Source organism: Notamacropus eugenii, chromosome 3 (assembly GCF_028372415.1).
Source record: "Notamacropus eugenii isolate mMacEug1 chromosome 3, mMacEug1.pri_v2, whole genome shotgun sequence".
Lineage (NCBI taxonomy): Eukaryota > Metazoa > Chordata > Mammalia > Diprotodontia > Macropodidae > Notamacropus > Notamacropus eugenii.
In genome coordinates this window covers 426,994,581-427,010,631 of record NC_092874.1, presented here as the reverse complement: position 1 = coordinate 427,010,631, position 16,051 = coordinate 426,994,581, and the positions used below count along the sequence as shown (strand labels likewise).

Below are 16,051 nucleotides of genomic sequence, written 5' to 3'. Positions count from 1 at the left end.
GAGTCAGAAAGACCTGAGTTCAAATCCAGCCTCAGACACTAGCTGTGTGATCCTGGGCAAGTTGCTTAACCCTGTTTGCCTCGGTTTTAAAACGAGCTGGAAAAGAAAATGGCAAATCACTTCAGTATGTCTGCCCAAATAAATTGGGTGGAGTCATGAAGAGATACTTAACTGAAACACAACTGAAGAACAACAAACACTTGTACTCATTGAGACAAGGGCAGAGTATCATTTGACTCATTCTAACTCAATGTGGAGTGATTGTGAATGACTTTGTTGGCTCAGATTTAAAAGGGGGCTCTTCAATCCCCTTCCTCCTCTCTATTCTTTGAGAGTAGAGATTGTTTTATTCTTTGTTTTTGTGTGCCTAGAACAGTGACTTGTACTTAGTTGTTGTGTTTGTCTTTCGTTCTCCAAGAGGACCATGACATCAAGATGATGACATGACTTGCAGTTGACTTTGATTTGAGTGAGGGAGGGCTGTGCAAGGTCACCAGCCTCACTTTCTTCTCCTGAGCCATCTGGATCCAGTGACCAGATATTCATCAGGATGACTGGAGACTTAGTAGATACTTAATAAAGTATGGGCTTGGGCTTTTTTGCCTCTTTGCCTTTTCTGGATAATAAGCAATAAGAATAAAATTGAACCTGGATCCTGGGGGGGGGGGGGGGGGGTAGGTAGGGATAAGAGTGGGTGAGTAATCTATGCATGTATATAACCTCCCTAATCCTCCTCCTCCCCAAGAGTGAGTAACAACTGTTTCTGAGACAGAGAAGCTCATGGGAATTGCATGTATATTTGAATCTATGCAGCCAAGAATGTTTGTCCTCCAAGCTGCTAGACTCAGCCTAGGTATAAGTGGAGGAAATGACAAAGCCTTTCAGCCTAAGAGATAGCAGCTATGGAGAGGGGAACCAGTTGGTCTGAGTGCCAGGAGTTCCTGAGCCAAATTGTTTGGAAAAGTGTCAAGAGTTCCTAAACTCCAGCCTTCTGGACGAAGTAGAGATTCCCTGGGCAGCATGATTTTGCCTCTTAGCAAGAGAAGAGAGGAGCCTCTGGGAATGTTAGCCTTGAGAAATTCAAAAGTTTGGGGATCCAGAATTCTAGAGAGAGAATGGGCATAAGGGTGAGTGTTCATGAGCAGTACTAGCCTCTTGGATAGAAGAGAAGGTGGGCATGTGCCCACCTACACATGCCATAGAGGAGTGACAAGGGACTAAATATATGGGGCAGCAGTGGCAAAAGAACTGAACTCTATTGTTATGAGTTATTTGGGACAGCATATGTCCAATAGGAAGTAGGTTGCCTCTTTAGCAGCTCTTAAATTTGTTTTCCTACTTGAGAGAATTCAGACTGTAAAGCTGGAAGTTTTCTTTTTGTTCCCAAGTCTGGGACTTGTTTCCTAGGAGCATTCCTTTGGTTTATAGACTCTTTTGGACCATCTGTGTCTCTTCACCCTTACAGGAGTTATCATACCACCATAGATTTATAGCTAGAAGAGGATCTTAGAGATCATTTAGTCTAGGCTTCTGGGTTTAAAGATGAAAAAACAAAACAGGACTCCAAAGAAATTAAACGACTTGTCTGACTAGGGACACATAGCGAGGAACAGAGCTGGTATTTGAATCCAGGTCTTCTGCCTCCAAATACAGGATCCTTTTTACTGTACCACATTCCTTACATTCATCACCTTTACTTCAAGGGCAATGGGGATCCATGACGGAGTTCTACTCCTTCCAAACAACCCCCATAGCTATGGAACCCACTTATGTAGTCCAGGTAAGTCAATCCCATGGTGTGCTGGGGGTTCTGTTTCTTTTTTCTTAAGCATTCAGGGAACTGACAGAAGTAAACATCATTCAATATAATCCCTCACTCTAACAGAATTGACAGCGTCAGCAGATCCCTCATTCTAGCTCCACCTGGCCATGTTATTCTAATGAAGTTGACCCTTCCTGATCCTCAGACAAGGAAAACACTCTGCTGTCAGGGTCTGACCTGTCAACCTCAAGGATAGGCACTCTTGGTCATCTCTCTGGGTTTCTTGGCCTGGGCATTGTATAGTCATTTGAATGGTCCCTTATACTTTGAAAACAAGGAAGGAAGAGTGGTTTTTTGGTAGCTGTTTTTGGCTTCTTAAGTCCAGAGACCCATACATAGACTTCACACACAGATAGTAGATGGAGAGTGTAAGATAATGACGCTCTTTACAAAGATGAATACCTATCCTCCCACAGGTAAACAAAGGGAGGGAGGCCAAGCTGGTCAATTTTCATAAAAGATTGAATTCCTGACATCAAAGGAAAGAGCCAACTTCTGGCTTATACCAGTCTTACTCAGAAAAGACAAGTCAGGTAGTTTACAGACAAAAAACAGCTTATCTTCTTGTAAAAGATCCAGTGGGATCCCTTATGATATCACCTTCAATCAGCTTCCTACTCAGTCTTTAGCCATCACCTTTTACAGAGGAAGACACTGAGGAACAGAGAGGTGAGGGGCCCTACCCAAGACTGCAGAGAGTGTAATAAAACAGACAAGCACACTTGCAGTTCCATTCTTAAGAGGAATGAAAAAGCAAATAATTGTTGGGCCCTTACTAATTTGAATATTACATTGAATAAACTGCACAATGAATCCCAGAACCACTCATCAGTTTGTACTGCAATTCTTTGTAAAGAAAATATTCAGGATACTAGGCAGCTAAAATACAGAGCAAGTGTTTAAAAGCAGCCAATTTAATCACATTCTTGATCAGTAGAAAGACCTGGGGAGACATGGCTGTGAATGAGGTCAGTCTGGGACTCAGTATTACTTCTGTCCTTACTCTCCCACACGCCCTAGCACTATTTCCTAGGCCTTAAATGCTCTCCTCCTCTTCCTCCCCAAAAGAGCTGAATAGCTATTTTTGAGGAACTCACCAGCCCTGCCTAGAGAGAAAAAGGAGGCCCAGCATCTTCCTGCTACTGAAATGTGCCATCCTGCCACCTCTCCTAAACCCATCCCCCATCCACACCCATGTGGATCTATACTCCACCCCCCCTCCAAATTCTGTTCCCTGTAGACTAAATTGATAATGATATTGATAAACTTGTATAAAGTGTGTGTTCTTGAGAGATTTTCAGTCGAGATCCCTCTTTCCTGTCCCTTCCAAACTCCTCCAGCCTCTTCTTTTTGTGTTTGCACAGGTGTGTCCTTGGGTATGTGCCTGATAGGACTTGAAGACCCTGGCCCTGAAGGCCTCACTTCTACCTCTCTGCTGGATCTCCTGTTGCCAAGTGGACTGGAGTCAGTAGACCCAGCTGAGCCAAGTGAGGCCATTGGGCCAGGAGTTGGATTGGGAGGTCCTGGTTCCGGCTTCACCAGTGAAGAGAATGAAGAATCCAGGATTCTGCAGCCACCACAGTATTTCTGGGAAGATGAGGGAGAGCTGAATGACTCCACCTTGGACCTAGGACCCACTGAAGGTGAGAATTCTAATTAGCTAGCTATATGGATGGCATGGTTCTAGACCAGAGTACAAATGACTTACTCCCCTTAGGTTATTATAATCCATACTCTCCCATTCCCTTCACCAAATTTTTAGTATGTCAAGATTATTTAGAGGTCCTGCCCATCCATGTGCACACAAAAAGGTGAACTTTTTCATCTGCTTTTATGAGTCAGGTGGTGACAGGGTCAAACATATAGGAAAGCTTGTGTATTACCCTATTATAATAATTAGCTCATTTTAAACCTAAGGGATCAATATAGCAGCTCTTAAGGTCCACTTTATCCTTTTTCACTTCAAGGAGTTTGTTTTAGATGAAAAGTTCCATGTTCATTCACAATTCCTCTTAAGACCCCAGTTAGGAAATTTCCTAACATTTAGGCAGAGGTTGGACTCTGAGCATAATTTGCATTTATATCCATCTCTAATTAACCTATGGCCTCTTGGTGGCTGAGACAAAATGCAATTTTCTGGAAACATTTGGGTAACAAAGCAGTAGATTATATTAGAGTGTATGTAGATAGATACTAGGAGGAAAAGTTGGGGAAAGAGGCTACCTTATCTGGGAACTTCCCTCATCCCGGCTCTTCTGCCTTAAAAGCCAATAACCCTTGACGTTGCCCTAATCTGCTACAACTCAGCTCTACCGTTGCTGTTCAAGGACTTGTTGAAGAGCCACAGATACTCCAACTTCTTGTATGAATGACGTTCTAACTAGTTTGATAATTTATAGATGGCGCTGAGTCATGGCCAAGTTTCCTCAACCTATCCAAATACAATTCTTGTATCACTACAGTTTGAAGGACTTTTTCTACACTTAGTCTAAGGCCTATGAAATTGATTGATTAGCATCTGATCACTTACTTTCAGCAGGGTAAGTTTGAGTAAATCAACCATCCTACTCTTACACTTGGATACAGGATTTTTTTTCTGCACTGAGTTTACAGATTTGAGTTGGATTCCAGGGTCCACCTTGTTCCAGGACTTCATAATTGGCTAGGTCTCCATAGTCTTCCAGATCATTCCCTACTCCCAGAGATACTCTGAGATCTGGTGAATGTGAACCAGAGCACCTAGCAGCTCACATGAATGATTTGAAAATTACACAGCAAACTATTCTACAGCTTGTTCTAGCAGCTGTGCAAATGTGCTTGGTTAGCAAAAACTCCTTATAGATTTCAGGCTATTGAAATTCTAGAATGGCAACTTGGTAAGAGTACTGGGCCTGAGTCAGAACACAGATACACTGGGACTGGATCTGATTCCTTCTCTGCGTGCCAGTTTCATCACCTTGAAAATGAAGGGAGACTGAAAGAAACACCAGTTATGGGCTGTAACATGGCTGTATACATGTGGGCTATTATTAGCTTGAGATGAAAGGGCCACTCAGAAGTCTCCCAGAACAGGAAAATTCAGTGTCCAAGCTGTGCTTCCTGTTCCTCTCCCCACCCTCTGAGGGACCTACTTCTGAGAAATTAATGGGATGGGTCTTTATCTTAGATTATGCAAAGTTCTCAATATTTGTCTCTTCCTACTTTTTGTTTCTCCTCCTTCCTCCCCTCCCCTTACCTCACAATCTTCTCTACCTTCCTTTCTTCAGTATCTTAGATTTCATTTGTGTGTACAATACATACTTACATAGGAGGACATTTATGTGTGTGCATGTGCAGACTCTTTAATGACTGTGTGTCTGTAGGCTTATGTTCATATGCATGTCTTTCTCTCTGACTTACTCTTTCTCTTTTCCTGAGCATTTCATAAAATCTCAGAGTTGTAAAGGACCTTAGGGAATATCTAGTATAAATTCCCATCAAATATAAGAATATGCTGTGTGACTTTATGACATGTGATCATAATACTTCCAATGACAGGAAGTTCGTTATCTTTCTGGGCACTTCATATTATTGTTGGCCAACTGTAATTCATAGTACTGTGGAAAGCACTGGCTTTGGAGTCAGACCGTAGATTCCATCATCCCTCTGATGTTTACAATACCAGCATGATCTTGGGCAGGAAATCCTTACTTCCCTGGGTGTCAGTTTTGTCATATGTAAAATGAAGAAATTGAACTAAACGTCCTTGGAGGGCCTTTCCAGCTTTAAATCTGGAGACATAACATCTTTTCAAATTGTTAGAAATTTCTCCCTTGTACTTGAGTTGAAATCTGTCTCTTGGTAACCTCCACCCATTAATCTTAGTTTGCCTTCAGTAGTTACACAAAATCAGTCATAGAATCAGAATGTTAGAGCTAAAAGAGACTGTACAGATCACCTTATGTAACTGGATCTTCTTATAGATGAGAAGTGAAACTGTGTAGAGAAAAGGACTGGGCTTCATCTGGGTTTGAGCTTGTTTTTGGTTGCATGAGCCTAAAAACAAAAAAAGATTCACTCAAAATAGTAATAAGAAGATTTTTGACCTCTGTAGGTCAAAAAACAAAACCAAAAAAGTGATCTTTCCCAAGGTTTTTATATTCTAAGACAATGTTTAACTTTTCTTTAAAATATATTCTCTAAGAGAATTTATAGCTGGTTATATGTTTCTGATATGAATCAAACTGAAACTGTACTTTTTAAAAAAAAATTTCAAATTTATTTATTTGTTTTCAATTTTCAACAATCACTTCCATAAGTTTTACGTTTTCTTCCTCTTCCTCCCCCTTCCCCAAGACGGCATGCAGTCTCTTATGGACTCTACACATACATTCGTATTAGACACATTTTCACATTAGTCATGTTGCATAGAAGAATTAAAATGAATGGGAGAAACCATGAGAAAAACCAGACAAAACCAACATAACAAAAGAGGAAATAGTCTGCTTCATTCTGCATTCCAATTCCATAGTTCTTTCTCTGGATATGGGTGGCATTTTGCATCACGAGTCCTTTGGAAGTGTTTTAGGTCATTGCCTTGCTGTGGAAGACTAAGTCTATCAAAATCAGTCCTCGCCCACTGTGGCTGTTACTGTGTATAATGATCTCCTGGTTCTGCTCACTTCACTCAGTATTAGTTCATATAAGTCTCTCCAGATATTTCTGAAGTCCGCCTGTTCATCATGTCTTATAGCACAATAGTATGCCATTACATTCATATACTACAATTTGTTCAGCCATTCCCCAGTTGATGCACATCCCCTCGATTTCCAGTTCTTGGCCACCACAAAGAGAGCTGCTATAAATATTTTTGTACATGTGTTTTCTTTCCCGTTTTTATGATCTCTTTGGGATACAGTCCTAGAAGCAGTATTGCTGGGTCAAAGGGTATGCACATTTTTATGGCCCTTTGGGCATAGTGAAACTATAGTTTTTAAAGTCAGTCTGTTGTCTCTTTCAGATGATGGACCTTTGGGTGAAATTATCTCTAAAGTCCCTGCCATTCTAATCTTCTCCTCTCCAGGCTAAACATCCCCAGGTCTTTGAGTTATTTCTCATCAGACACAGAATGGGAACTGCTGGGTTCTACTTGCAGTTCTGCTGCTTAAGCAGACATTCATTTCCTTCTTAGGCCATCATTCTCCTATCTCAACTCAGAGGCCCTTCCTAAGTTTCCAGCAATGCTTTAGAGAAACAATCCTAGTTGTTTTGCTTTTCGTCCCTGAGCTCAGAGTAGAAAACCAATGCTAACCCCCCTCCTCTGGCTTCTCTCTTTTCCCAGACAGAGTCCGGACTTGATTCAGGTCATGGAAACTTAGAGTTTTGCAAGGGTAAAATTATTATTGTCATTATGATGACTTGTACATTGTTGGCTTTTAATATTGTTTTGAGTTGAATTGGACCATTACCGTTGTAATTGTATAAATTTAAGCCTGAGCTGTCTCAAGCAAGGGGCCATGGTGGGGAATAGTGGGAAATAGTAAATTTGGAGAAGTAGGATGTCTCGCTTCTTAGAGCAATCTCGTCCAGTCCTAATACCTTCTACCTTGCAGCTGGAAAGGAGTAAGCTTCAGGGAGAAGATTACTTGACGACTGAGTGAGTAAATGATTAAATATGCAAATTTAATTAAATTTAAAATTAAGTATTTAATTGAAATATTAAGTGTCAATAAATAAATAGATAAGTGAACGAGTAAGCCCTGTACTCTCTCTGCAGACTTGATTCCCAGCCTCGTCACATTTCTGCCCTGTGCTTAATGACACTCAGAGCCGTGACTCGAGGTGCCCGGAGCTCCGCCTTAGGGCCCCAACATCATGGATAAAGGAGGAGGGGATTTCCCTTCTGGGCACTGGAATGTGCTTGGTCCTTGCAGCTCTCACCAAGCATGTGACCGTCACCATTTGCATGCCTTGCCTCGCCTCCTGCTGTGTGCCAATGACTCTGAAGCCCCAGAGAGGCTAATGGAGTTGTTAGCATTTCTGCCAGTTCAAGTCAGTTCAACGTTGGCAGCATGTGTTAAAGCACCTTCACAGTGCAAGGTGCTAGCCTGGGCCCTGGTACGCAAACGTAAAAAGAGAAACACTTCTTGTCTTCAAGAGCTGAAATTGTATCCCAGAAGCTTCTATTCTTCTAAGAGGCCAAAGTAAGAAGGTGGGCAGATGGACTGGCCTGCAGGCTTCTTGGAGAAACAGACCATCCAGTCACAGACTTCTGTATCCCTCCGCAGAAAAGATACATTAGTCTAACCCTTTCATTTTACAGCTAAGGAACCTGAGGCCCAGTGAGGTAGTGACTTAATCAAGGTGCATTAGAGAAGTAGGTTAAGAACTAGAACCCAATCGTGCTGATCCTGGTGTCCTGGTATCGGTAGCAAAGGATCTTGAATGTGATCATGTGAGTAGGTCAGGAGAGGCTAGGCCCCATAAACCAGTTAGTCCATAAAGGGGTAGCTAGGGTCTGGATTGCAAGGTTTCACGGTTAGAAGATTACGATAGTACAGGAGCCCTGAGCTCTATTCTATTTTTCCCTGGAGTTTTCAGCCATACCCGGTGCTCTTTCAAGAAATGACTGTAGACCTCAAGAAGCAAAAACACCATTGCTTGGTTTGGTATTTAGAGCCCTACTTTATGGGGGCCCCTACCTACCTCTCCAGTCTTCTTACCCTTTTGTTGTGTTTGTCCTTCGTTCTCAAAGAGGATCATGACATCAACATGATGACACGACTTGCACTTGGCTTTGATTTGAGTGAGGGAGGGCTGTGCAAGGTCACCAGCCTCACTTTCTTTTCCAGGGCCATCTGGGTCCAGTGGCCTGATATGCCCCAGGATACAATGTGAGACCCTGGCCCTTTCAAGCTAAGGTCTTATCACATTCTCACTTTGAGTGAGATTCATACATTCAGTGACTAGGCTTCTTTGAGTTATTAAAGGGATGGCCCCTTTAATCAAAAAATAAATAAATAAAAATAGGAGGGGAAAACCCTCAGGGTTCCTGGGTATAAGAGAAAAAATTACTATTTAGTTATTACACTTTACTCTTCTCAGTTCACCCTCTGACAACCTATTGGCCGTTCCTCAGACAGACCTCTTGACTGAGAGTTTCCTTCAGGACTTAGCTCAAATCTTATCTTTTGTGGAAGGACTTTCACAGCCTCCCCACAATCTTCCCCATGTCCCATCACTTTTCATTTACATGGCATATATCTTGTGTATGGTTATTTGTATGTTGTCTCCCCCCATTAGAATGTGAGCACCTTAAGGGCCAGGACTAGGCTCATGCCTTTCATTGTATCCACAGCGCTTAGTGCAGTGCCTGGCACAGAGTAGACACTTAATATGACTAATATATCCCTTCCAGTGGTCATGCTCACACAAGCTCACACACATATATAAACATACATGTACACATACACACACACGGAGCTACAACATAGTGTTAAACCAAAATCAGAGTGACCATCACAGTATCTGCTGCATGCAGACTCTTAACATATGCATATGATGTCTAGTGGAAATTGTAGTGCAGCCCATGATTCCGTGTTCCTTATTCACAGGGAATCAGAAAGTGCTGTCTGGCCTTTGCCAGGCATTTCGCAGCAGGGACTTCTTTAAAATCACTTAGCCAGTCACTGTGAACACTTTGAATAGAACTCTGGAGCTTTACTCTTTAAAAAAAACAATTTTTATTGATAGCTTTGGTTTTTAAATGACTTAAATTTTCCCTGGAATCCCTTCTCCTCCTTCTAGAGAACCTTCTCCTATAACCAAGATTTTTTTTTTAAGAAAAGAGAAAAAGAAAAAGAGAAAACAAACAGTAAAACCAATTAATACATTGAAAAAATTGAAAAATATATGCCATGTTCCACCTTTGTGGACCTTCTGCTTCCACAAAGTAGTGTAGGGAAGATGTCTTCTGTCTCTTTTTGGGGTCATGCTTGTGTTTGGTAACTTCATAAACATTCACTTTCAGTTATTTTGTGGTCGTTCTTTCTGTTTACATACAGTGTTGTAGTCATCATGTATATTATCATCTTGACTGTTTACTTCAATTTGCATCAGTTTACAAGTCTTTCCATGTTTCTCTATATTCATTGTTTCTTTCTTTTTTTTTTGCAAGGCAATCGGGGTTAAGCGACTTGCCAAGGGTCACACAGCTAATGTGAAGTGTCTAAGGCCGGATTTGAACTTAGATCCTCCTGACTCCAGGGCCGGTACTCTATCCACTTTGCCACCTAGCTGCCCCTATTCAGAGTTTCTTATAGTACAGTAAGATAATGTTCATTCATGAACTGTCATTTGTTTAGCTGATCCCCAAGTGATGGGCATCTATGTAATCTCCAATTCTTTGCTATCACAGAAAATGTTGTTATAAATATTTTGGTGTCTATGGGTCCAAGTCTTTACTCTTAGCTGGTAGAAGTGATAGATCAAGGAATTTGAGGCTGATCATTATTGCTTTTTACAGTTTTACAGAATGGTATGTAGAATAGTCATCTCCATGATCCTCTCTCAGGAACCAACAGTTTAGTAAATCATAGGATCCTAGATTTTCCACCTGGTGCTGGAAGGGATCTTAAAGGCTATCTAGTCTACCCTCCTGATTTTAGAAATGAAGTTACTGAAGCCCTAGAAGATTCAATGACTCAGGTCCTATAACTTTAAGTTTGGCAGCCTCCTTCTAGCAACAACCACTCTGACCTTTGAGACTTCCTGCCTTCTAATTGGTTTGGGGGAACAGGCTCTTGGTAATGATCCAAGGGTACATTTAGTGGCCTTGCCCAGGATAATCCTGGTAAGAAACTTGAGAAACTGGATATACTGAAAACCCATCTCCAAACCTCTACATGACACCTCCACTTGAATGTTCTACTATTACCTCAAACTCTTGGGACTTTTGGGACAACATGTCCCTGAAACTGAATTCATAATCTAACTTAAATCAGCACTCCCTTATAACATTCATTTTACATTAAGGCCTCTGAGTCTTGGAGTCATCTTTTGACTCTTTTCTCTCATTTGTCTTCTTCATTCCGTTAATCACTAAGATGTATGGAGTATCCCTTCACAACAGCTCCCAAACTGATCCCTTTGGGTTCACCCCTACTATTCCACTTTAGTTAGAGTCTCATCACTTCATCACTGTTATTCCAGTAGCCTCCTTGCTAATTTCCCAGTGTCCATGTGTCCCATTTTTAATCTTCTGATCCATCACACACACCATTGCAACAGTAATGAGGTGCTTTTTTTAAATTCATAAAACCTTGAGTTTTTCCTCACCACCTATGAGATCAAGTCCAAATTTAGTCTGATAGTCAGAAATGTGGCCAAATATATCTCTTATTATTCCCGAAAATGATCCTTCCACTCCGGCTAAGCTAGTCTTTTCTCCATTCTCTAACAATGTTTTTTTTACATTTCTTCTGTAGCACATTATAGTTGATAAATAAATCATGAATGAATGAACTAACCTTTTATCTCTATCTTCAGACTACACCTTTCCACTTTCACCACAGAAAGCAGCACCAGAAGAAGATAAGAGCCAGGACCAAGGAGCTCCAAACCTCTCCTCTCCTCTGCCCACAATGAATCTGGTTGAACCACCCTGGCATAATCCTCCTGAGGACTTGGATGAAGAGGAAGAGGAAGAGGAGGAAGAGGAGGAGGAGGAGGAAGAGGAGGAGGAGGAAGAAGAAGAACAGGAAGGGGAAGAGGAGAAACCAAAAAAGGAGCAGGAGGAGGGATTGCTTCCAGTGAATGGATCCCAGGAAACACCCCAATCTCAGGTGCCAGGTCCCTTTTCTACCCCACCTGGCTCAGTGCCAGGGGCTCCCAGAAACAGACATGAAGATCCTGTGGATCAGGGTGTGGAAGTGGGGAGCAGTATGGAACCAAGCTCATCACCACTTCCCATCAACCCAGCTACAGTGGCCCTGGGCAGCCAAGATTTTACCAAGCAGGAGGCAGAAGGGACTGTGGAAGTGTTAGAACAAGATTCAGGGCATGTTAAGGAATTAGAAGCACATGAGGGAATAGATGAGGAGGCTACAATGGTAACAAAAGGACCAGTGATCAAGCAAGGGGACGAACCCCCTTCAGTATCACCTCAAAGAAATACGCCATCGGGGGATCCTTCCCAGGCTGGCGTCTCTGCCTTTCCCACCCTGGACTTCAGTGGAGTAGAACTCACACCCTCTGCTGCTGCCACAGAACAAGACCTTCCTCTTCAAGTTGAGGATGGGAAGGCTCCTGGGGTACCTACCAGAACATCCTGGAATCCAGCTCAGGTAACACGAAGGGGCTCATTGACTGAGAAATAGTGGTTTTCTGATAGGATGGGCTAACATTCCATAAAATAACTCTCAGTAATTACACATAATATTCACAAACTATAATACAAATACAAATATAGCACAACTATAACACAAAAAGTGATGTTCACAAAGTTTGGCCACTCCACAAGATCTCTTATGGGGAGCTAAAGCCTTTGATTGTTTTTGAAGAAAATCTTTCCAGTTAAGTGACAGCTGAGGGGAGGGGCAGGAAGAGAATGAAATTGCAGCTCTGAGAGACCCTCTAGGAGTCTCTCATCAAACCTCCTAGCTTGCTGGTGATTTGTCAGGTTGGGCAGACTTCCATTCCATTAGCAATGGCATCCTACATGATGCATGCCAAAGTTAGTATCCAAGCCAGTTGTCACGCTGCTCCCTGCCTCCTCGCTTCTCTCCCTTTCAACATCCAGGTTATCTGCAAAGACTGGAGCAACCTGGCAGGAAAGAACTACATCATCCTGAACATGACAGAGAACATCGACTGTGTGAGTGGTGGGTCTTGGGCAGGGACTCAGGAGATAGGGCTTATCTTAAGAGATTTGGGGGAGCAAAACAGAGGCTCATAGCAAGTGGGCATCAAGAGAAGTAGGCTATCAACATTCATCAGTGTCATTGACAAAAAGCTGTCATACGCTATTTTTAAGATGTTATTGCCTAACTCATTCATTATACTAAATAGAATTAACAAAGGTTTGCATCATTTATCCATTTATTCATTTGCATATGAAATTTAGTTGTTATTTTAAAGATCTTTTTAGTAATTTGTAATGGCATTTGTTTTTCTTCGCCTTGCTTCAAGGGGCACACTTGAAGCTCTAAACAGCTACATGGACCCTCAGGGCCAAGGGCTGATTACTCCTGCTCTAAGTGGTTGCCTTTGGGATGGTGGGAGTGGACATGAAGATGGTGCCCACAATGGGCTGATGTTGGGCAGATGATTGGACAGTCAGAGGGGGTGAGCACTCTGTGGGCAGGTACAAAGAAGATAATGCCACTGGGGAACGGGGACTTTGGGGAGAGGAGAGTGGCAGTGCTCTTACAACTCCACCACTTGCTTGCCTGATTGGTGACCCCAAATCTGCCAACCAGCTTCAGCCTGGGAGTCTATGCTTTTCCTCTAAGTCCCAGGTGTTTTCCACGAATGGAATTCCCTGTCACTCACTCTAGTTCTCCCCATGTGGTCTGCAGAGGGAACACTCCAGGCAGTCTGGATCAGAGTGGTGAAGAGAGCCCTAGGGAGATGGTGGAATATGGTTCTTGATCCCTCCCCAGCTCTCATTCTGTCATATGGTTGTCTGTGGGGTTGCTAGGTGGCATTGTCATTTCTACTAATGTCAGCTTTCTAGAGGACTGAAGTGACAAATAGTAGGTAGTAGGAGCTCCCCGGGGTAGTTGCTGTTGGACTGTTTCTGAGTGCCTTCAAGTCTGCCAAGTCAGGGTCCCTTTCCCTTCTTAAATTCAGAATCAAGTTCTCCTCCCATTAGGCCAGAAAGAGCCTTGGATTTTTACCTTGGTAACCCTGGGGGGATGGTCAGGCTGTGAATCATCTTGGTGGTCTTTGAGTTGGCATAGCAACAATGGCAGCAACATGGGCCAGTGAGTAGAAAGGAGGGAATGCAAAATGGCAGAGAAATCCCAAGGGATGGATCTGAATTCAATGTCATGCATGTCTTCAGGCTCCCCCAATCTATCACAAGGTCCAGGAGTCAGACAGATGAGTCCTGGCACTTCACCTGGCTACTATCCTGGGAAAGAAGCTGGGATGGGGCTATTAGGGAGACACATAGAGACTGCATTAAGTGAAAGGGAAAGGCTCCCTGAGAGAAACAGAAGATGTGGAACTGAGAGAGCAGAGGAGTATCAGTACTAAATAAAAGCATCTGTAGAACCAGAGGAACTGGTAACTCTGGGGGAATATAAGTTACTTGTCTTTAAACAGAGCTGAACAACATTCATTCATCCATTCATTCATTCACTCACTCATTCATCCATCTGTCTATCCATCCATCCATTCAACCAGCATCTTACAAGCCCACACTGTGTCTGGATCTCTTCTGGATATTGATAGTGATAAATAAGTCATTTCCTTGCTATTAAGGAGTCCAGGATCATCATCAATATATGATTAAGTAAGTAGTACAGACAACTTATTGCCATGGGTTTGAAGTATGTCTAAGCCTGTTGCCAGGCTTCTCTGATGCTTTTGCTCAAAGTGGTCCCTTCCCTACCATACAGGGATGGGGCTAGGACCAGTTAATCTTTGTAGAGCAAATGGAACAGGTTTGCAGGATGCAAAGCAGAACTTCTAAAGGGAATGACTGGAGAGAAATAGGTCCTGAAAATAATGTCTCCCACAGAGCAGCTTTGCTCAGATTATGTCTTAGGGAGATCTCCTCACCTCTTTGGCAGGAGGTGTTCCGGCAACACAGGGGACTTCGGCTCCTGGCCCTGGTAGAAGAGGTGCTACCCCGGCAGGGAGATGGGCGTCCTGGGGACTGGCACATTTCCCTGAGCAAACCCAGTGAAAATGAGCAACATTTGCTGATGACCCTAGTGGGAGAGCAGGGTAAGTGACCAGAGTTGGGGATGGAGCAAAAGGTGGGAGGGCTTGGAAGAAGATCCAAGTGTAGAGGATGGGACTGAGAGTGGAGGAGAACAGAATTAGGGTGAGGGAGGGCCCAGAGCGGAGCTTTAAGAGGACATCAGGCAGAATAGAAAGGGGCCGGCCTCTTCTCCTTTTCTTTTGCTTAGGCACAGAATACAGTCGGAGGCCTAATTCTCTTTGAGGGCCTAGCCTCTTATTAAGGTACCTTATAAAAGTAACAACAATGTGGTGAATTCAGCATTGCCCCTTGAGAGTTTTCACACAGAACTAATTACAAAATAGAAAAATGCAAAACCTTGGGTTTTTATATTTTCCCTTATTTTAGGAGAAGGTAAAAGAGAAGTCACTGGTTAAATTGTTAATCACATATTCAGGGTTCAGTCTGGGAGTTCTGGGATCTTGAAGCTATACGGAAAATATATAAGCACAGATTTTGGGCACTGGAAAAAAAGAGGAGAGTATACATTATTAGGTTCATTCAAACCCATAAAGGCAACCTGCCATAGTGGACAGAAAGCTGGTCTCAAAACTAGGATGATCTGGATTCAAGTGATACTTATGATAGATACTAATTGTGTGACCTGGGTAAGTCACTTAACCTTAAGTGTTAGAGGCACTCTCTAAGACTTTAAGTTTCAGAGAAGGGTGCTGATCTGCAAGGGTATAGAGGATATCAGGAATTCCCTGTACCAGTACAGTCATGGGTCCAATTCCCTATTCCTAACTCAGTCATAATTAGATTGGGACAGCTGAGGCGTTGTCTGGGTCACTGAAGTTAGAGGGTGCCAGCATCACATAGCTACAGCCCAGGTGAGTTTCTGTCCTCGACTGCTCCCTGCCTTGGCCTCCTGGTTCCCCATTAAGTTTGTAGAAATGAAGGAAATCTATAGGAGGAAAGAAAGGCATCTAAGTAAGAAAAAAATATGTTTATAGGAGGAATGAAAAAAGAATGTGTGTAGAGTAAAAAAGGTGTGAGTGAGAAGTGTGTCTGTATGTAATAGAGTGGGAACTCAGCAGTTGTAGAGAGAAAGCCAAGGCTACAAAATGGATGGGAGCCCCAGGGGCCGAGACAATAGAAACAACTCTTTTTCCTTCTTCTCAGGAGTGGTTCCAACTAAAGATGTCCTCTCGGTTCTGGGTGACATTCGGAGAAGCTTGGTGGAGGTAAGAGCCTTAGAGCATGGATGGTCAACATGGCCTCCTTTGTATTGCACAGCCATATGGACAAGGGCCTTACCAGTAGACATACTAAATACC

General features: G+C 42.8%; 1 protein-coding gene across 2 annotated transcripts in view; it reads left to right on the top strand.

The window, feature by feature from the left end:
• Window positions 1–16,051, top strand: part of PODXL2 (podocalyxin like 2) — a 37,282-nt gene that overhangs the window by 14,879 nt on the left and 6,352 nt on the right. The window contains exons 2-6 of one of the 2 annotated variants that reach the window (XM_072598327.1): window positions 3,187–3,465; window positions 11,348–12,144; window positions 12,600–12,674; window positions 14,599–14,755; window positions 15,897–15,958. In XM_072598327.1, coding sequence (XP_072454428.1) covers window positions 3,187–3,465; window positions 11,348–12,144; window positions 12,600–12,674; window positions 14,599–14,755; window positions 15,897–15,958 — 1,370 coding nt within the window. The remainder of the gene's footprint in view (window positions 1–3,186; window positions 3,466–11,347; window positions 12,145–12,599; window positions 12,675–14,598; window positions 14,756–15,896; window positions 15,959–16,051) is intronic. The other variant, XM_072598328.1, reaches the window with a different exon arrangement.